Source organism: Oncorhynchus masou, chromosome 20 (assembly GCF_036934945.1).
Source record: "Oncorhynchus masou masou isolate Uvic2021 chromosome 20, UVic_Omas_1.1, whole genome shotgun sequence".
Classification (NCBI taxonomy): domain Eukaryota; kingdom Metazoa; phylum Chordata; class Actinopteri; order Salmoniformes; family Salmonidae; genus Oncorhynchus; species Oncorhynchus masou.
This window is the reverse complement of record NC_088231.1, coordinates 14,145,395-14,167,668: the sequence shown is the minus strand read 5'-3', so window position 1 is coordinate 14,167,668 and position 22,274 is coordinate 14,145,395. Positions and strand designations below refer to the sequence as shown.

The window sequence follows — 22,274 nt, the reverse complement described above, 5'->3', positions numbered from 1 at the left end:
ACTTGACAGTAGACTGTGTGAAGTCAGTGTTACTCCATCCAGCCTCTGGCACTGATGATGTACTTACTGGTGTTGATGTAGCCTTCTATGGTGAGGCCTAGTACATCACCCACTGTGTGCTGCTGGGGGGTTGGAGACCTGGCAGACGACTCAGCCAGACACAGGTAGGAGGCTGTTCCCAGACAGAATAAATATGCTACTGTGATTGGGAGGCCAAACAAAATGGTCACAGGAGCCAAGATGGCAGACAAGACTCAGGTATCTGAAGGATGACTTCAGAGCCAAGAAGCCAGATAACAATTACAGAGCCACATGCTCAGTACTTGCATTAGTATAAAATACTATAATTTCCCATTAAGTTGAGCACATAATATAGCTCAGTACTTGCATTTATTTTATAGTCTTGTTTGCAAATCTTTCTCTAGGGTGCCAATAATGTTGGACCTGACAATATATTTTATATGCTAAATATTTCAAATGAACAACTTATTTAGAACTTAACCCAACTCTTCACATTCCTGGCAATCAGTTTAGCTGCTTTTGTGATACCAACTCAAGTTAAACTAAAGTTGTGTTAGATGTTTATACCACAGCTAAAACTAATATAATGGATTGTTTAACAAAGACAGTCGTTGCACATTCAAAAGAGGGAGACATGTTTTCCCAATAAGCCAAAGGTCACTCTAGCCTGACTGTTCCCAATGGACTTGGAGTGTTAACTGGTTTCAGATATACAGTACAGACACACAGACAACCTTTGGCCTCTTATGAGCCACAGGGTAGATGTCCAGTGAACGGACCACTGCTGACAGTAAACTGCAGTATCAGAAGACCTGGTAGTCTGAACTAATGCACTGACTCATACACACGCACGCACACACAGGCACACTCAGGCACACGCAGGCACACTCAGGCACACGCACGCACACACAGGCACACTCAGGCACACTCAGGCACACTCAGGCACACTCAGGCACACTCAGGCACACTCAGGCACACTCAGGCACACTCAGGCACACTCAGGCACACTCAGGCACACTCAGGCACACTCAGGCACACTCAGGCACGCACACTCAGGCACGCACACTCAGGCACACACACGCACACTCAGGCACACTCAGGCACACTCAGGCACACTCAGGCACACTCAGGCACACTCAGGCACACTCAGGCACACTCAGGCACACTCAGGCACACTCAGGCACACACTGACAACGGGACTGAAGGATCAATCTTTCCAGAGCATTTTGTTAGATCGCCATCCAAGAGGACTGGGAAAGGATTCTGGGAAAGGAGTATGGCTGTGGGGTGATTGGGGGAGGGAGGGGTGGGGGATGTCATTCTGTTTAGATTTGTTTGATGTGTGATATCTGTGTAATTGCGTCCTTTATCTTGCCATATAAAGCTCCTTAGCAATTTTTGTCAGTTAATCTGACACTATTGATTAAGAGAACAGACATTTAGATCAGCATCATTTAGGATTAACTCAACAAAGGAAAATTTAGTTCTGATATTGTTTGCCAAAATGGCTCTCAGTATTTCAGGAATGACCCATTATATTCACAGAACTAGTGGCAGCAGTCCCAAACTGAACAAACTGTTCTGATTCATGACCTCAATTCATAAGCATGAACAAACTTGACAGTTACTCTCTTTCAATTGTTCCTCCATGTAGACTGTGTGAAGTCAGTGTTACTCCATCCAGCCTCTGGCACTGATGATGTACTTACTGGTGTTGATGTAGCCTTCTATGGCTTGGCCTAGTACATCACCCACTGTGTGCTGCTGGGGGGTTGGAGACCTGGCAGACTACTCAGCCAGAACCAGGTTGGAGGTTGATCCAGGACAGAATAAAAATCAGCCACTCTGCGACTGGGAGGCCAAACAAGATGGCCGCCGTCTCCACAGGAGCCAAGATTGCCGACGTGACTCAGGTGTCTGAAGGATGACTTCAGAGCCTGGCAATGATGCCAGGGAGAACTATTATAAAACCACATGCTCCTTTTAACACTTATTGGGGAGAGCGAAGGGGAATGTGAAGGTCAAAGGGGAATGTGAAGAGTTAGGTGGGATTCAGAGTCGTCTGCTCAAGGTAAAAGCTGAATTTATGGTGCTGTTCATTCTAGCAGTTACATGCACACGGAGAAGACAGTAAACACAATCTGCTAGAATGGTTACTTACACTGTCTGAGTTATATTAGTGGGGCTAAGACTGTAATCCATTCAGCATGGCCTCAACTCAACTGCGCTGGATGAATCTGCTATCAGAGAACCAGCCAGGAGAGAGGTTGTTGCTGAGAGTTACAACTCTCTTTACCCTCCAACGCAACTAGGGCCATATTCTAAATGGGATAAATGACATCAGTTTTTGAAATCATAATCTAATCTGCTGCTGTGTTGTGGCTTTACATCTATAGAGAGTTATCGGTCTAATGGAAGCCTCTCCAACATAATCCAGGTGGAGTTGGGCATTCCCCAGGGCAGCTGTCTAGGCCCCTTACTTGTTATAATCTTTACTAATTACCTGGCACTTGCTTTGAGTAATGCTTGTGTGTCTATGTATGCTGATGACTCAACAGTCTACACATCAGCTACTACAGCAAGTGAAATCACTGCAGCATTTAACAAAGAGCTGCAGTCAGTTTTAAAATGGGTGGCAAGTAATAAGCTAAATATTTTAAAAAGCATTGTATTTGGGACAAATCATTCACTAAACCCTTAACTAAATCTTGTAATGAATAATGTGGAAATTGAGCAAATTGAGGAGACTAAACTGCTTGGTGTAACCCTGGATTGTAAACTGACATGGTTCAAAGATATTGATGCAGGGGTAGCTAAGATGGGGACAGATCTGTCCGTAATAAAGCGTTGCTCTGCCTTCTTGGCATCGCTATCAACAAAAGTCCTACAGGCACTAGTTTTGTCACACCTGGACTACTGCCCAGTCATACAGGTGGGGGACATAGGCACATGTCTGGCCCTTAAATGTACACTGAGAGCTAACATCAATGACATGCATGTCAATCTCTCCCGGGTCAAAGTAGATGAAAGATTGACTGCATCACTACTTTCCTCTGTGAGAGGTATTGACAAGTTGAAAGCACTGAGCTGTCTGTTTAAACGACTAGCACACAGCTCAGACACCCATGCATACCCGACAAGACATGCCACCAGGGGTCTCTTCACAGTCCCCAAGTCCAAAACGAACTCAGGAAAACACACAGTACTACACAGAGCCATGACTGCATGGAACTCTGTAACTCATGCAAGTTTTAACGTAAACATAAAAATACACCTTATGGAACAATGCGGACTATGAGGAGACACACACACACGCCAGAACACTCACTCTACACACATATTTTTGATATATAGTGGTGTAATAATGTTAATGTACTGTTTTATCTTAGTCTTCATTTGTTTGGCAGGACCTAATGGGGATCCATAATAAATACCAATACAAAATTAGGCTCTAGTTATTAACATGCCCAGTCACACACACACAGTCACATGCACGCTGCATGCACACATAAGCACTTGTGCACCCACACACACAAAAATCTACATACACACACATACATACACACCAACACACAGTCTGGGACAAGACTACTGTAAGGGGACACCTTGGGCCAGGACAAACATTTATTTATCCCGGAGTCCTGCTGTGTGGTGGGACGCAGCGCTAGCTGAAGATTGATACTAGTGTCTAGTGCAGTGCATTAAACACCCCGTCCAGGCCTCATACTGAGACGAGGGGGGGGGGAGCTGCTCTCAAAGAGCTACCCTGAGATGTGAAGACTGCCCTGATTCTGTCTGACGTGGCAGGAATTTACAACGCCCAGCAGGGGAGAGACGCACAACGGCCCAGGAATGGCTAGTGGTTTATGAACATGAAAAGAACGGGCTAGGGAGTACACTACGGGGACCTGGAAAAACCTACAACTGTGTTGGATCAGACAGCAACTAACTGTCTATCAGTGAGTCTTGTGATCTGATAGATAAAGACTAACAGTTTATATATATATGAGAAAAGGAGGCTGGCTACACTATTGGCAAAACTGTTGTAGGTAACAAAATAGCGGTGGATAAAATCAGAAAACTAATCTTCATAACAGCTATTTGGAGGATAATCTGATTTTACCAACCTAATCTTCAGTAGAATCTGAAACACTACAGTAGAAACTCATTCTAATCTTCTAAGGTCATCCATTTAATAATCTTTCCTATTCAGCAGCATGTGATTTCAATACAATCAACACCAACTCAATACCAGACTTGCTCTGCCAATGAATTCTGATTCAATCTGCTTATTGGAAACAAATGGGGTCCTGGTGCTATGGATGTGACTATGACTGTGACTGGGTGACAGGGGCAGAGTACAGCTGGCTCAAATGGGAAGCAGGTGTGCCTCTGAGGGACTGGGTTACATTTCCCAGGCCCATCGGAAACAGGGGGAAAGGGAAACTGGCCAAAGAGCGGGGGCCATTTTGTGACACCGTAGCCGTGAGGCAGGAAATGTGAAATGTGGGAATGTGTCGTGTGGTGCCTGAGGGTTGTTAATGGGGCTCGGACTGGGAGAATGTCCGCCCTCCTGCCATGTTGAACCAGCACTAAGACCTGATAGGACTCGACACAGGAGCCCAGGATCAAAGAGACTTGTCTGGACTGGAGGAGAGGTTGGAGGAGAAATGGAAGGAAAGGGCCTTTGACCTGGTACTTCCTCGGCTAGAAGTGTGTGTGTGAGGGGTTTGTAGATGTGTGTGTGCGTGAGGGGTTTGTAGATGTGTGTGAGGGGTTTGTAGATGTGTGGGTGCGTGAGGGGTTTGTAGATGTGTGTGTGTGTGCGTGAGGGGTTTGTAGATGTGTAGATGTGTGTGTGTGTGAGGGGTTTGTGAGGGGTTTGTAGATGTGTGTGTGTGTGTGAGTGTGAGGGGTTTGTAGATGTGTGTGTGTGTGTGAGGGGTTTGTAGATGTGTGTGTGTGTGAGGGGTTTGTAGATGTGTGTGTGTGTGTGAGGGGTTTGTAGATGTGTGTGTGTGTGAGGGGTTTGTAGATGTGTGTGTGTGTGTGAGGGGTTTGTAGATGTGTGTGTGTGTGTGAGGGGTTTGTAGATGTGTGTGTGTGTGAGGGGTTTGTAGATGTGTGTGTGTGTGTGAGGGGTTTGTAGATGTGTATACCCTGAGGCAGACAGGCCTCAGAGGGGTTTGTGATGTGTGTGTGTGTGTGTGAGCTGGCCTTTAATCAGAGAGTAGACCACTGGCATGATGAAGCACAGAAACTTTCCTAGACCAGTAGAATAGAACAGGACAGAGAGAGGCTTGATGAAGGTTGAATCGTGTGTACACTAGGCTTTCCAACAAAACATTCAAACCATTAGAAGCTTAATGAAATGACTTTGTCCCTCTATATCAGTGGGTTCCTTTACCCTGATGTTCTCCTCCACCTCCATGTGTCCCAGCAGCTTTCCGTTGATGGAGAAGAAGCAGAAGTGTCCCTTGTCGTAGTAGACTACGGCGTGGCCCTCTGTAGAGGACTGGATGAGACGGGGCTGCGAGCAGCCCCCCGGGCCCTCCAGGGTCCGCAGCAGGTCCCCATTCATGGAATGGATCAGACAAGGGCCCTCTGTGATTGGAGGAAAATAGAAGTTACTAACCCGGCTCTGATTTCAACTGATTCACTCAAGGGTTTTCATCATAATGACATTATAACATGGTCATTTCTTCTTCTAAATCCAAAGCGACTTACAGACGTTTCTACATTGACCGTATGAGGTTGTTCAGTATGAAAGTGTTCACTGTTCTGACATTCATATTGTCAGTGTGACCAAGATCTAAGTTACTTTGAACCCAGTCTGTAGCAAGAGGCCTCGGTTGATCCACACACACATACTCACCTCTGCAGCCACTGATGACCAGTCCCAGCTCGGCACACACACTGGCGCAGGTCACCTCACAGTCATGACCCGTCAGGATGGCTCTGGGCGTCACAAACTCAGCTGGGGAAAAACAAACGCACTCTAGCCAATGGAAATCAGGTGTCGGGATGTTCATTTTATAGCCACTAGAGGGCGGTAAATCCACAAACATTTTTCCTATAAGTCATAATGCCTCAGAATGTGATGCTTGGAATATTCAAAGTGGAAGACTCACTTTATGGTCATGCATTTCACCACATAGAAATGAAAAATTCAGAAATGAATGGCAACATGTTGTCAGAGTATGTGCTCTGGCTATAAAACAATGCAGAGTGATTCTGACGAGCTCTCATCATAACTGTCAGTGGTTTTAGCCACTGGGTGTGGGGTGGTTGTGAGAATTGGTCCTTATTTAAGAGTGGGTGGCAATGTGGTGGACTCTGACATCACTGGAACTAGAGCATAGTAGCTGCCATTTATTCTAGAATAATTATTCATCATCAGAGACCCAGACCAGACACACTCCCAACTCACCCCCACCCCTCTCAGCAAACAGACAGGACTCTAGCGATAGCATCTCCACTCTCTCTCTCCAACACTTGTCACTAACAGTCTCCCTCTTCCTTTAATACACTGTACTCCCCCAGAAGAGCCTAACCAACTCCAGATGCCTCCAGACAAGAGACTGGGCTCTGACACCGTCCTTAAGGAGATGAGGAGGAGAGAGAGAAGAGAAAGAGATGTGCCAAAAAGAACAGCCCATCATTCACTTGCGTTGGGCTGAGCCATCAGAGACAAGAGCCCAAACAAGAGTTCTGCTCTGGGTTAGCTCCAACCAATCAACACCTGTCCTGCCAATACTGGTACTGCCCAGTGTTGGATATACCACAATGTTGACCACTACATCAGTCAGTGATGAAACTTGTTAAGCAAATACAGCCAACGGACATGCACTGCAGAGTAGAAAGAGTCAAACCTTACCCCCCCCTCACACTCCCTCTATCCCTTCCTGCCTCCCTCTCTCTCTCTGAGGGATGGTAAAGTCTGCCTGCCATTTTGTGGTGCTTTACAGGAGCCAGGTTGCTGCACTGATAATATTGGTGTTTAACAGGGGGTCCCAGCTGACCCCTGCTCCCTTTGATGTGAGGTGAGAGGTCAGAGGTCATAGTAAAGCTGCTAATGCACTGTACCACAGTCAGTCCCACACTGCAGTTCATTAGGAGGTCACTATCAGACAGAGGGCGTCTCAACGCCACGTCTCGCACGGTGCCCTGGGTCTTCTCAAACAGAGGAGAGGACGGGGTCAAGTTCAACTACAGCAGGAGACAGACCGACAGACAGCACTTCAAGAAGGAAGTCATAGAAATGGAAAAGCTAGAATGGACATGGTTGTTAAATACCGAATTGTTTTACATGGGAGCCACCTATAGAATATGCTGTTACTTTGCTGAGCCTTGAGGATTGGAACAGCACGTTCTGAGGAGTGATGTTGTAGAGAACACAGCTAGGAGATAGCTGACTATTTTAACCATTGATGTTGTAGAGAACACACCTAGGAGATAGCTGACTATGTTCACCATTGATGTTGTAGAGAACACACCTAGGAGATAGCTGACTATGTTCACCACTGATGTTGTAGAGAACACACCTAGGAGATAGCTGACTATGTTCACCATTGATGTTGTAGAGAACACACCTAGGAGATAGCTGACTATGTTCACCATTGATGTTGTAGAGAACACACCTAGGAGATAGCTGACTATGTTCACCATTGATGTTGTAGAGAACACACCTAGGAGATAGCTGACTATGTTCACCATTGATGTTGTAGAGAACACACCTAGGAGATAGCTGACTATGTTCACCACTGATGTTGTAGGGAACACACCTAGGAGATAGCTGACTATGTTAACCATTGATGTTGCAGGGAACACACCTAGGAGATAGCTGACTATGTTAACCATTGATGTTGCAGGGAACACACCTAGGAGATAGCTGACTATGTTAACCATTGATGTTGTAGAGAACACATGTTCCTAGGAGATAGCTGACTATTTTAACCATTGGTGTTGCAGGAGAACACACCTAGCTGACTGATTGATGTGCTGACTATATAGCCATTTAACCAATTGATTGTATTTTGACTGCACATTTAACAACTTCACTCCGCAATTGAATTAGACTTTGGTTAAGTTTAACTCAATACACATAAATGACTGACTCCTGAACTTTCTGGAGTAAAAACACAACGTGTGTAAATCTTTCTTAGTGCAGACTCCTCTGATACACTAACTGCCTTCAGCTTGGTGGGTAGTAACCCTAAACACGGTCAAGGCAGAACGTTCTGTACCTCCACTGACCTCCCCTGTAAAGTAAAAAGGCTCCTGGTATGATGGACAACCCCTTTAAGTTCATTTCAGTGAATTATTTTAACGGCTTTTAAAGGCCCAGGCAGGCACCCTGACGACTTTCCAACTACGCTCCACCATGCTGACACTGTGGCCACACCAGACCAACAGGTCATGATCTCTCCATGTATAGATTTCATTAAGTTAACTGTCAAACACCCTAAACGTCAGAAATGCTGATTTATGTCCTACAACGGCGAGGATTAAAGCGTGATGTCGGATTTTGCCCGTGGAAGATCAATAAAACTGATATATTGGTGTATCGTTTAACCTTTTGAGCTGCTCACCACCATTTGGTTTGCATTAGGCAGACATCTGATTACAATATAATACATAAAACCAAAACTGCTAACGTATGTGTACGTATGTGTAGACTGAAAAGAGTATCACTTACCTGGGGAAAGAGAAAGGTGTGTGTGTGTGTGTGTGTGTGTGTGTGTGTGTGTGTGTGTGTGTGTGTGTGTGTGTGTGTGTGTGTGTGTGTGTGTTTGTACTGAGAAGGGTATCATTTACCTGGGGAAAGATAAAAGTGTGTGTGTGTGTGTGTGTGTGTGTGTGTGTGTGTGTGTGTGTGTGTGTGTGTGTGTGTGTGTGTGTGTGTGTGTGTGTGTGTGTGTGTGTGTGTGTGTGTGTGTGTGTGTTTGTACTGAGAAGGGTATCATTTACCTGGGGAAAGATACATGTGTTTGTGTTTGTGTAATGCTTAGAGAGAAAAAATATGTAATTTCAGCTGTTGTTCACTGAATGATTATCTAGAGGCTACTTCCTAAATGTATCTTTATTAAAAAGTAAAGGTTTAAAATGTGTGGGGGGGTCGACCCATAAACCTGTGTGTTCTACCGTTGAGCCACCAGAGGTCAGTATAGTCTGCAGAATCCCCTCCCACATGTGCATGCTCTATACTGCTCTTCACTCACTCACACAGAGAAGAGTGTACGGATCAGGCACTGATTGTGTGTGTGTGCAAATGAAACATTTGGATACTGCAGACACATTTGGCACAGAGAAGGCTAATTTGTGTCAGCCAGCAGCTAAACAGGAACTAGCTTGTGTGTCTGTGTGTGTGTGTGCGTGTGTGTTTGGGGTCTGAACTTGAAAGCACTGTGTTTGGCGGGAGAATAAAGGAATTTCTGGTGTGTGTGTTCGTTCGTGCCCTATGGTTAGCAGACCCTGCTGCGGTCTAGAGCAATGGAGCATCATATTGTGGTGGTGGGCCGGACTGATTAAAGTACTGCTGCTAAAACTCACTGCTGCACCATGCAGAATCTGGCAGGCTGGAGAATAACAGATGCACACACACTCAGAGACCGACACAGAGAGACCGACACAGAGAGACCGACACAGAGAGACCGACACAGAGAGACCGACACAGAGAGACCGACACAGAGAGACCGACACAGAGAGACCGACACAGAGAGACGACACAGAGAGACGAGACGACACAGAGAGACCGAGAGACAGAGACACAGAGAGACCGAGACAGAGAGACAGAGAGAGAGAGACAGAGAGAGAGAGACAGAGAGACCGAGACAGAGAGACCGAGACAGACAGACAGAGAGAGAGAGAGACAGAGAGACCGGGACAGACAGACAGAGAGAGAGAGACAGAGAGACCGAGACAGACAGACAGAGAGAGAGAGACCGAGACACACTTGATTCACACAAACTACCCTGTACACAACGCAGGCTGGCTCAGGCTGAAGAATAACAGATGCACATATACAGATACAGAGCCTTCAGAAATGTATTTACACTGCTTGACTTTTTCCACATTTTGTTGAGTTATAGACTGAACAAAAAAATTATCAAATTTTTAAAAATGTGTCACAGGTCAACACCCAATACCCCATGATATCAAAGTGGTATTATGTTTATAAATATTTTTTACAAATGAAAAGCTGAAATGCCTTGAGTCAATAAGTATTCAAGCCCTTTGTTATGGCAAGCCTAAATTAGTTCAGTAGTAGAAATGTTTAAAAAGTCACAACAGGTTGCATGGACTTAGTGTTTAACATGATTTTTAAATCATGATCTCTGTTCATGATCTCCGATCTCTGTTCCCCACACATACAATTATCTGTAAGGTCCCCCAGTCGAGCAGTGAATTTCAAACGCCGATTCAACCACAAAGACCAGGAAGGATTCCCAATGCCTCGCAAATAAGGGCACCTACTATTGGTAGATACAACTTTTTATATTTTTATTAAAAAGACATTGAATATCCATTCGAGCATGGTGAAGTTACACTTTGGATTGTGTATCAATACACCCAGTCACGACAAAGATACAGGTGTCTTTCCTAACTTAGTTGCCAGAGAGGAAGGAAACCGCTCAGGGATTTCACCATGAGGCCAGTGGTGACTTTAAAACAGTTACAGAGTTAATTGGCTGTGATAGTAGAAAACTGAGGATGGATCAACAACATTTTAGTTACTCCACAATAATTGACCTAATTGACAGAGGGAAAATAAGGATGCCTGTACATAATACAAATACTCCCAAACATCCATCCTGTTTGCAACAAGGCACTAAAGTAATAATGCAAAAAAATGTGACAAAGCAATTAACTTGTTGTCCTGAATACAAAGTGTTATGTTTGGGGCAAATCCAATACAACACATTACTGAGTACCACTCTTCATATTTTCCAGCATATTAGTGGCTGCATCATGTTATGGGTATGCTTGCAATCATTATGGACTGGGGAGTTAAACAGGAAAAAAGACAAATGTAGTGGAGCTAAGCACAGGCAAAATCCTAGAGGAAAACATGGTTCAGTCTGCTGTCCACCAGACAAATTCACCTTTCAGCAGGATAATAACCTAAAACACAAGTCCAAATATACACTGGAGTTGCTTACCAAGACGACATTGAATGTTCTTGAGTTGCCGAGATACAGTTTGACTTAAATCTACTTGAAAATCTATGGCAAGACCTGAAAATGGTTGTCTAGCAATGATCGACAACCAATTTGGCAAGAGCTTGAAGAATTCTGAAAATAATAAATGGGCAAATGTTGCACAATGCAGGTGTGGAAAGCTCTTAGAGACGTACCCAGAAAGACTGCTTCTAAAAAGTATTGACTCAGGGGTGTGAATACTTATGTAAATAAGATATTTCTGTATTTCATTATCAATAACTTTGGTAACATTTCGAAAATCACGTTTTCTATTTGTCATTATGGGGTATTGAGTGTAGATGGGTAAGAGAAAAAAATGACATTTAATCCATTTTGAATTCAGGCTGTAACAACAAAAGGTGGAATAAGTCAAGGGGTATGAATACTTTCTGAAGGCACTGTACACACACTTTATACAAACACACACGCTAGATTCACTACTAGACTGTACACCATGCAAACTGGCACTGCCTGAGGCAGGGGAAGAACAACCTACATATCGAAACAGATACCCGAGACCTATACCAACTGCCCCATTCAATCAAATCTGCCAACCTTAAAGTCATGCGTAGCCCATGTGGAATTGGGGATTCATAAGGAACACACATCATTTAATGTATGTAGAATGTAATCATCTTTTCTTGTTTGATCTATTTGGTATAAATTAACACAGCCCACAGTATGCATGTTTTATTAATGAAATGTACATTTCTACTGATTGTCCTCAGAGTGATGCAATCATCCATGTGTGAAGTAATAACCTCATATGGTAATATATTATACATTTACTCATTTATATCATTTAGAATTAACCGAATATGCGGAACAATGATAATTTACACCTTGGAAACAAGGAATACCTCGACTGCTAAATAAATCACAAATCTGTAAAATAGCAGCCAAATCTGTAAAATAGCAGCCAAAATCTGTAAAATAGCAGTCAAAATCTGTAAAATAGCAGTCAAAATCTGTAAAATAGCAGTCAAAATCTATAAAATACAAAATCTGTAAAATAGCAGTCAAAATCTGTAAAATAGCAGTCAAAATCTGTAAAATAGCAGTCAAAATCAAAAGTCTGTATTTTGTAACTTAAGCAACATGCCCACCTTCCCGTAGCCATGTACCACACTTCTGGATCATTTTAGTTTTAGAAACACCTCTTGGTAAATTCCACTGGTGGTGGGAAAGACTGCCACGTCCACCTCCACAACACCAGATGAGGTCAGTGACACGCTGTCATCTAACGTTCCGTGTTCCAGATCAACAACCGATGCGTCTTATTAACCAAATCACAATTTGTCATAAATTGCAGTCCATTTGTAGCAGAGCACTTAACGGGATGTAAGGTCTCTAAGCCAGCCAAATTAGTACCATGGAGGCAGTGACTCTCACTGCTCTGTGCTGTGTTAGGTCCTTTGATCATCACGGTCCGTGTCATATGTCATGGTAAGAGTAAGAGTAAGGGCTGTAAGGGGCGGCCCCCAACAGTAACGTTTTGCACTTCTCATGACTGTTCGAACCCCGCATCAGATGGAAGGTGGTGGGCTTTCATGTGACCAGCGACCCCCACGTCACATTTAACGTCTCTCAGTGGGCCTCGGACTCTCACTTTCACACACATGGAGGGACAACACACACACTAACGTTCCCTCACACACACCAACTTTCTAACACACACACACACACACACACACACACACACACACACACACACACACACACACACACACACACACACACACACACGAGCGAGAGGCCATTTCTTGCCCACAGTCAGTTCCCTGAAATCCAATCTGTGTGTAGGAGACCTAGTGTGGTCAGCTGAAACTAGTTGTTACTTTACAGTCTGGGGCCGTAAATACAGTCAGACCTGTCTCTGAGAGAGAGGGTTCTGGGCGACAGTGTGGTACTTTACACAGGCAGCCCAATTCTGATTGTTTTCCCAATTATTAGCAAAAGACCTGATCTGATTGGTCAAAAGACCAATTAGTAAAAAAATAAAAAAAATCTGAATTGGGCTGCCCTGTGTAAACGCAGACTTACTTGTCATGTTACTGTAGGATTTCCCCCCCCCCAGCATAAGGAGTGTACTCACTTCCGGGGTTCTCTCCGATGCTGCTGTGTTTTCCGTTCCAGTACCAGAGCAGTAACGTGGCGTCTCTGGAGCCTGATAGGACGTAGCAGTCCCCTCCGATGTACGACTCAGACCTGGCCAGACACGTCACCACGTCACGGTGACCAAACACTATCTGGGTCAGCTTCCCTGGAAACACACACAACATATGAGCCACAGCCCTGATTTTTATTCGAGTTATGAAATATTAAAATACAGTAGCAATTTATTTTACAGTACTTGAAGTACTGTATTTGGCACTTGACATACAAGCTACACAATTTATAATAGTATTACAGCAACAACACTAATGGCAAACGTTCTAAAATAACATGTATAAAACTGTCATTAACATAAAATGTCTCAATATTCCATCATATAAACCATCTACTTGCAAACAAATGTGCTGAGCAAAAAAACACTCTCTCTGAACCATTAATATACATAGTTGTTGCATGTGTCTGCTGGAGCAAAAACACTCTCTCTGAACCATTAATATACCTAGTTGTTGCATGTGTCTGCTGGAGTAAAAACACTCTCTCTGAACCATTAATATACCTAGTTGTTGCATGTGTCTGCTGGAGTAAAAACACTCTCTCTGAACCATTAATATACCTAGTTGTTGCATGTGTCTGCTGGAGTAAAAACACTCTCTCTGAACCATTAATATACATAGTTGTTGCATGTGTCTGCTGGAGTAAAAACACTCTCTCTGAACCATTAATATACCTAGTTGTTGCATGTGTCTGCTGGAGTAAAAACACTCTCTCTGAACCATTAATATACCTAGTTGTTGCATGTGTCTGCTGGAGTAAAAACACTCTCTCTGAACCATTAATATACATAGTTGTTGCATGTGTCTGCTGGAGTAAAAACACTCTCTCTGAACCATTAATATACCTGCATGTGTCTGCTGGAGTAAAAACACACTCTCTGAACCATTAATATACCTAGTTGTTGCATGTGTCTGCTGGAGTAAAAACACTCTCTCTGAACCATTAATATACCTGCATGTGTCTGCTGGAGTAAAAACACTCTCTCTGAAACATTAATATACCTAGTTGTTGCATGTGTCTGCTGGAGTAAAAACACTCTCTCTGAACCATTAATATACCTGCATGTGTCTGCTGGAGTAAAAACACACTCTCTGAACCATTAATATACCTAGTTGTTGCATGTGTCTGCTGGAGTAAAAACACTCTCTCTGAACCATTAATATACCTGCATGTGTCTGCTGGAGTAAAAACACTCTCTCTGAACCATTAATATACCTAGTTGTTGCATGTGTCTGCTGGAGTAAAAACACTCTCTCTGAACCATTAATATACCTAGTTGTTGCATGTGTCTGCTGGAGTAAAAACACTCTCTCTGAACCATTAATATACCTGCATGTGTCTGCTGGAGTAAAAACACACTCTCTGAACCATTAATATATGCATGTGTCTGCTGGAGTAAAAACACTCTCTCTGAACCATTAATATACCTGCATGTGTCTGCTGGAGTAAAAACACTCTCTCTGAACCATTAATATACCTAGTTGTTGCATGTGTCTGCTGGAGTAAAAACACTCTCTCTGAACCATTAATATACCTGCATGTGTCTGCTGGAGTAAAAACACACTCTCTGAACCATTAATATACCTGCATGTGTCTGCTGGAGTAAAAACACACTCTCTGAACCATTAATATACCTAGTTGTTGCATGTGTCTGCTGGAGTAAAAACACTCTCTCTGAACCATTAATATACCTGCATGTGTCTGCTGTAAAAACACACTCTCTGAACCATTAATATACCTGCATGTGTCTGCTGGAGTAAAAACACACTCTCTGAACCATTAATATACCTAGTTGTTGCATGTGTCTGCTGGAGTAAAAACACACTCTCTGAACCATTAATATACCTGCATGTGTCTGCTGGAGTAAAAACACTCTCTGAAACATTAATATACCTAGTTGTTGCATGTGTCTGCTGGAGTAAAAACACTCTCTGAAACATTAATATACCTGCATGTGTCTGCTGGAGTAAAAAAAACACCTGCATGTGTCTGCTGGAGTAAAAACACAAACCATTAATATACCTAGTTGTTGCATGTGTCTGCTGGAGTAAAAACACACTCTCTGAACCATTAATATACCTGCATGTGTCTGCTGGAGTAAAAACACACTCTCTGAACCATTAATATACCTAGTTGTTGCATGTGTCTGCTGGAGTAAAAACACACTCTCTGAACCATTAATATACCTGCATGTGTCTGCTGGAGTAAAAACACACTCTCTGAACCATTAATATACCTAGTTGTTGCATGTGTCTGCTGGAGTAAAAACACTCTCTCTGAACCATTAATATACCTAGTTGTTGCATGTGTCTGCTGGAGTAAAAACACTCTCTGAACCATTAATATACCTAGTTGTTGCATGTGTCTGCTGGAGTAAAAACACACTCTCTGAACCATTAATATACCTAGTTGTTGCATGTGTCTGCTGGAGTAAAAACACACTCTCTGAACCATTAATATACCTAGTTGTTGCATGTGTCTGCTGGAGTAAAAACACACTCTCTGAACCATTAATATACCTAGTTGTTGCATGTGTCTGCTGGAGTAAAAACACTCTCTGAACCATTAATATACCTGCATGTGTCTGCTGGAGTAAAAACACTCTCTCTGAACCATTAATATACCTGCATGTGTCTGCTGGAGTAAAAACACACTCTCTGAACCATTAATATACCTAGTTGTTGCATGTGTCTGCTGGAGTAAAAACACTCTCTCTGAACCATTAATATACATAGTTGTTGCATGTGTCTGCTGGAGTAAAAACACACTCTCTGAACCATTAATATACCTAGTTGTTGCATGTGTCTGCTGGAGTAAAAACACTCTCTCTGAACCATTAATATACCTAGTTGTTGCATGTGTCTGCTGGAGTAAAAACACTCTCTCTGAACCATTAATATACCTGCATGTGTCTGCTGGAGTAAAAACACACTCTCTGAACCATTAATATACCTGCATGTGTCTGCTGGAGTAAAAACACTCTCTCTGAACCATTAATATACCTGCATGTGTCTGCTGGAGTAAAAACACTCTCTCTGAACCATTAATATACCTAGTTGTTGCATGTGTCTGCTGGAGTAAAAACACTCTCTCTGAACCATTAATATACATAGTTGTTGCATGTGTCTGCTGGAGTAAAAACACACTCTCTGAACCATTAATATACCTAGTTGTTGCATGTGTCTGCTGGAGTAAAAACACTCTCTCTGAACCATTAATATACCTAGTTGTTGCATGTGTCTGCTGGAGTAAAAACACACTCTCTGAACCATTAATATACCTAGTTGTTGCATGTGTCTGCTGGAGTAAAAACACTCTCTGAACCATTAATATACCTAGTTGTTGCATGTGTCTGCTGGAGTAAAAACACACTCTCTGAACCATTAATATACCTGCATGTGTCTGCTGGAGTAAAAACACTCTCTCTGAACCATTAATATACCTAGTTGTTGCATGTGTCTGCTGGAGTAAAAACACTCTCTCTGAAACATTAATATACCTGCATGTGTCTGCTGGAGTAAAAACACTCTCTCTGAACCATTAATATACCTGCATGTGTCTGCTGGAGTAAAAACACACTCTCTGAACCATTAATATACCTAGTTGTTGCATGTGTCTGCTGGAGTAAAAACACACTCTCTGAACCATTAATATACCTGCATGTGTCTGCTGGAGTAAAAACACACTCTCTGAACCATTAATATACCTAGTTGTTGCATGTGTCTGCTGGAGTAAAAACACTCTCTCTGAACCATTAATATACATAGTTGTTGCATGTGTCTGCTGGAGTAAAAACACTCTCTCTGAACCATTAATATACCTAGTTGTTGCATGTGTCTGCTGGAGTAAAAACACACTCTCTGAACCATTAATATACCTGCATGTGTCTGCTGGAGTAAAAACACTCTCTCTGAACCATTAATATACCTAGTTGTTGCATGTGTCTGCTGGAGTAAAAACACTCTCTCTGAAACATTAATATACCTGCATGTGTCTGCTGGAGTAAAAACACTCTCTCTGAACCATTAATATACCTGCATGTGTCTGCTGGAGTAAAAACACACTCTCTGAACCATTAATATACCTAGTTGTTGCATGTGTCTGCTGGAGTAAAAACACACTCTCTGAACCATTAATATACCTGCATGTGTCTGCTGGAGTAAAAACACACTCTCTGAACCATTAATATACCTAGTTGTTGCATGTGTCTGCTGGAGTAAAAACACTCTCTGAACCATTAATATACCTAGTTGTTGCATGTGTCTGCTGGAGTAAAAACACTCTCTCTGAACCATTAATATACATAGTTGTTGCATGTGTCTGCTGGAGTAAAAACACACTCTCTGAACCATTAATATACCTAGTTGTTGCATGTGTCTGCTGGAGTAAAAACACACTCTCTGAACCATTAATATACCTAGTTGTTGCATGTGTCTGCTGGAGTAAAAACACTCTCTCTGAACCATTAATATACCTGCATGTGTCTGCTGGAGTAAAAACACACTCTCTGAACCATTAATATACCTAGTTGTTGCATGTGTCTGCTGGAGTAAAAACACTCTCTCTGAACCATTAATATACATAGTTGTTGCATGTGTCTGCTGGAGTAAAAACACACTCTCTGAACCATTAATATACATAGTTGTTGCATGTGTCTGTTGGAGTAAAAACACTCTCTCTGAACCATTAATATACCTGCATGTGTCTGCTGGAGTAAAAACACTCTCTCTGAACCATTAATATACCTAGTTGTTGCATGTGTCTGCTGGAGTAAAAACACACTCTCTGAACCATTAATATACCTAGTTGTTGCATGTGTCTGCTGGAGTAAAAACACTCTCTCTGAACCATTAATATACATAGTTGTTGCATGTGTCTGCTGGAGTAAAAACACACTCTCTGAACCATTAATATACCTAGTTGTTGCATGTGTCTGCTGGAGTAAAAACACACTCTCTGAACCATTAATATACCTAGTTGTTGCATGTGTCTGCTGGAGTAAAAACACTCTCTCTGAACCATTAATATACCTGCATGTGTCTGCTGGAGTAAAAACACACTCTCTGAACCATTAATATACCTAGTTGTTGCATGTGTCTGCTGGAGTAAAAACACTCTCTCTGAACCATTAATATACATAGAGTTGTTGCATGTGTCTGCTGGAGTAAAAACACACTCTCTGAACCATTAATATACATAGTTGTTGCATGTGTCTGTTGGAGTAAAAACACTCTCTCTGAACCATTAATATACCTGCATGTGTCTGCTGGAGTAAAAACACTCTCTCTGAACCATTAATATACCTAGTTGTTGCATGTGTCTGCTGGAGTAAAAACACACTCTCTGAACCATTAATATACCTAGTTGTTGCATGTGTCTGCTGGAGTAAAAACACTCTCTCTGAACCATTAATATACCTAGTTGTTGCATGTGTCTGCTGGAGTAAAAACACTCTCTGAACCATTAATATACCTAGTTGTTGCATGTGTCTGCTGGAGTAAAAACACTCTCTCTGAACCATTAATATACATAGTTGTTGCATGTGTCTGCTGGAGTAAAAACACACTCTCTGAACCATTAATATACATAGTTGTTGCATGTGTCTGCTGGAGTAAAAACACACTCTCTGAACCATTAATATACCTAGTTGTTGCATGTGTCTGCTGGAGTAAAAACACTCTCTCTGAACCATTAATATACCTAGTTGTTGCATGTGTCTGCTGGAGTAAAAACACACTCTCTGAACCATTAATATACCTGCATGTGTCTGCTGGAGTAAAAACACTCTCTCTGAACCATTAATATACCTAGTTGTTGCATGTGTCTGCTGGAGTAAAAACACTCTCTGAACCATTAATATACCTAGTTGTTGCATGTGTCTGCTGGAGTAAAAACACTCTCTCTGAACCATTAATATACCTAGTTGTTGCATGTGTCTGCTGGAGTAAAAACACACTCTCTGAACCATTAATATACCTAGTTGTTGCATGTGTCTGCTGGAGTAAAAACACACTCTCTGAACCATTAATATACCTAGTTGTTGCATGTGTCTGCTGGAGTAAAAACACTCTCTCTGAACCATTAATATACCTGCATGTGTCTGCTGGAGTAAAAACACACTCTCTGAACCATTAATATACCTGCATGTGTCTGCTGGAGTAAAAACACACTCTCTGAAACATTAATATACCTAGTTGTTGCATGTGTCTGCTGGAGTAAAAACACTCTCTCTGAACCATTAATATACCTAGTTGTTGCATGTGTCTGCTGGAGTAAAAACACACTCTCTGAACCATTAATATACCTGCATGTGTCTGCTGGAGTAAAAACACTCTCTCTGAACCATTAATATACCTGCATGTGTCTGCTGGAGTAAAAACACACTCTCTGAACCATTAATATACCTAGTTGTTGCATGTGTCTGCTGGAGTAAAAACACTCTCTCTGAACCATTAATATACCTAGTTGTTGCATGTGTCTGCTGGAGTAAAAACACTCTCTCTGAACCATTAATATACCTAGTTGTTGCATGTGTCTGCTGGAGTAAAAACACACTCTCTGAACCATTAATATACCTAGTTGTTGCATGTGTCTGCTGGAGTAAAAACACTCTCTCTGAACCATTAATATACCTGCATGTGTCTGCTGGAGTAAAAACACACTCTCTGAACCATTAATATACCTAGTTGTTGCATGTGTCTGCTGGAGTAAAAACACACTCTCTGAACCATTAATATACCTAGTTGTTGCATGTGTCTGCTGGAGTAAAAACACACTCTCTGAACCATTAATATACCTGCATGTGTCTGCTGGAGTAAAACACACTCTCTGAAACATTAATATACCTAGTTGTTGCATGTGTCTGCTGGAGTAAAAACACTCTCTCTGAACCATTAATATACCTAGTTGTTGCATGTGTCTGCTGGAGTAAAAACACACTCTCTGAACCATTAATATACCTAGTTGTTGCATGTGTCTGCTGGAGTAAAAACACTCTCTCTGAACCATTAATATACCTAGTTGTTGCATGTGTCTGCTGGAGTAAAACACTCTCTCTGAAACATTAATATACCTAGTTGTTGCATGTGTCTGCTGGAGTAAAAACACTCTCTCTGAACCATTAATATACCTAGTTGTTGCATGTGTCTGCTGGAGTAAAACCACACTCTCTGAACCATTAATATACCTAGTTGTTGCATGTGTCTGCTGGAGTAAAAACACTCTCTCTGAACCATTAATATACCTGCATGTGTCTGCTGGAGTAAAAACACTCTCTCTGAACCATTAATATACCTAGTTGTTGCATGTGTCTGCTGGAGTAAAAACACACTCTCTGAACCATTAATATACCTAGTTGTTGCATGTGTCTGCTGGAGTAAAAACACTCTCTCTGAACCATTAATATACCTAGTTGTTGCATGTGTCTGCTGGAGTAAAAACACTCTCTCTGAACCATTAATATACCTGCATGTGTCTGCTGGAGTAAAACACACTCTCTGAAACATGAATATACCTAGTTGTTGCATGTGTCTGCTGGAGTAAAAACACACTCTCTGAACCATTAATATACCTGCATGTGTCTGCTGGAGTAAAACACTCTCTCTGAAACATTAATATACCTAGTTGTTGCATGTGTCTGCTGGAGTAAAAACACTCTTTTTGAACCATTAATATACATAGTTGTTGCATGTGTCTGCTGGAGTAAAAACACACTCTCTGAACCATTAATATACCTAGTTGTTGCATGTGTCTGCTGGAGTAAAAACACTCTTTTTGAACCATTAATATACATAGTTGTTGCATGTGTCTGCTGGAGTAAAAACACACTCTCTGAACCATTAATATACCTAGTTGTTGCATGTGTCTGCTGGAGTAAAAACACTCTCTCTGAACCATTAATATACCTGCATGTGTCTGCTGGAGTAAAAACACTCTCTCTGAACCATTAATATACCTAGTTGTTGCATGTGTCTGCTGGAGTAAAAACACTCTCTCTGAAACATTAATATACCTAGTTGTTGCATATGTCTGCTGGAGTAAAAACACTCTTTTTGAACCATTAATATACATAGTTGTTGCATGTGTCTGCTGGAGTAAAAACACTCTCTCTGAACCATTAATATACCTAGTTGTTGCATATGTCTGCTGGAGTAAAAACACTCTTTTTGAACCATTAATATACATAGTTGTTGCATGTGTCTGCTGGAGTAAAAACACTCTCTCTGAACCATTAATATACCTAGTTGTTGCATGTGTCTGCTGGAGTAAAAACACTCTCTCTGAACCATTAATATACCTGCATGTGTCTGCTGGAGTAAAAACACTCTCTCTGAACCATTAATATACCTAGTTGTTGCATGTGTCTGCTGGAGTAAAAACACACTCTCTGAACCATTAATATACCTAGTTGTTGCATGTGTCTGCTGGAGTAAAAACACTCTCTCTGAACCATTAATATACCTAGTTGTTGCATGTGTCTGCTGGAGTAAAAACACTCTTTTTGAACCATTAATATACCTAGTTGTTGCATGTGTCTGCTGGAGTAAAACACTCTCTCTGAACCATTGATATACCTAGTTGTTGCATGTGTCTGCTGGAGTAAAAACACTCTCTCTGAACCATTAATATAATAGTTGTTGCATGTGTCTGCTGGAGTAAAAACACTCTCTCTGAAACATTAATATACCTAGTTGTTGCATGTGTCTGCTGGAGTAAAAACACACTCTCTGAACCATTAATATACCTAGTTGTTGCATGTGTCTGCTGGAGTAAAAACACTCTCTCTGAACCATTAATATACCTAGTTGTTGCATGTGTCTGCTGGAGTAAAAACACACTCTCTGAACCATTAATATACCTAGTTGTTGCATGTGTCTGCTGGAG

The 22,274-nt window shown here is 42.0% G+C and overlaps 1 protein-coding gene across 4 annotated transcripts in view; it reads right to left on the bottom strand.

Annotated features, from left to right (window-relative positions):
• LOC135506995 (lipopolysaccharide-responsive and beige-like anchor protein) overlaps positions 1-22,274 on the bottom strand; it is a 373,235-nt gene that overhangs the window by 3,645 nt on the left and 347,316 nt on the right. For all 4 annotated transcript variants that reach the window (XM_064926445.1, XM_064926448.1, XM_064926447.1 and 1 more), the window contains 3 exons: positions 13,318-13,485; positions 5,897-5,998; positions 5,429-5,625 (listed from right to left, as the gene is read on the bottom strand). In XM_064926445.1, coding sequence (XP_064782517.1) covers positions 5,429-5,625; positions 5,897-5,998; positions 13,318-13,485 — 467 coding nt within the window. The remainder of the gene's footprint in view (positions 1-5,428; positions 5,626-5,896; positions 5,999-13,317; positions 13,486-22,274) is intronic.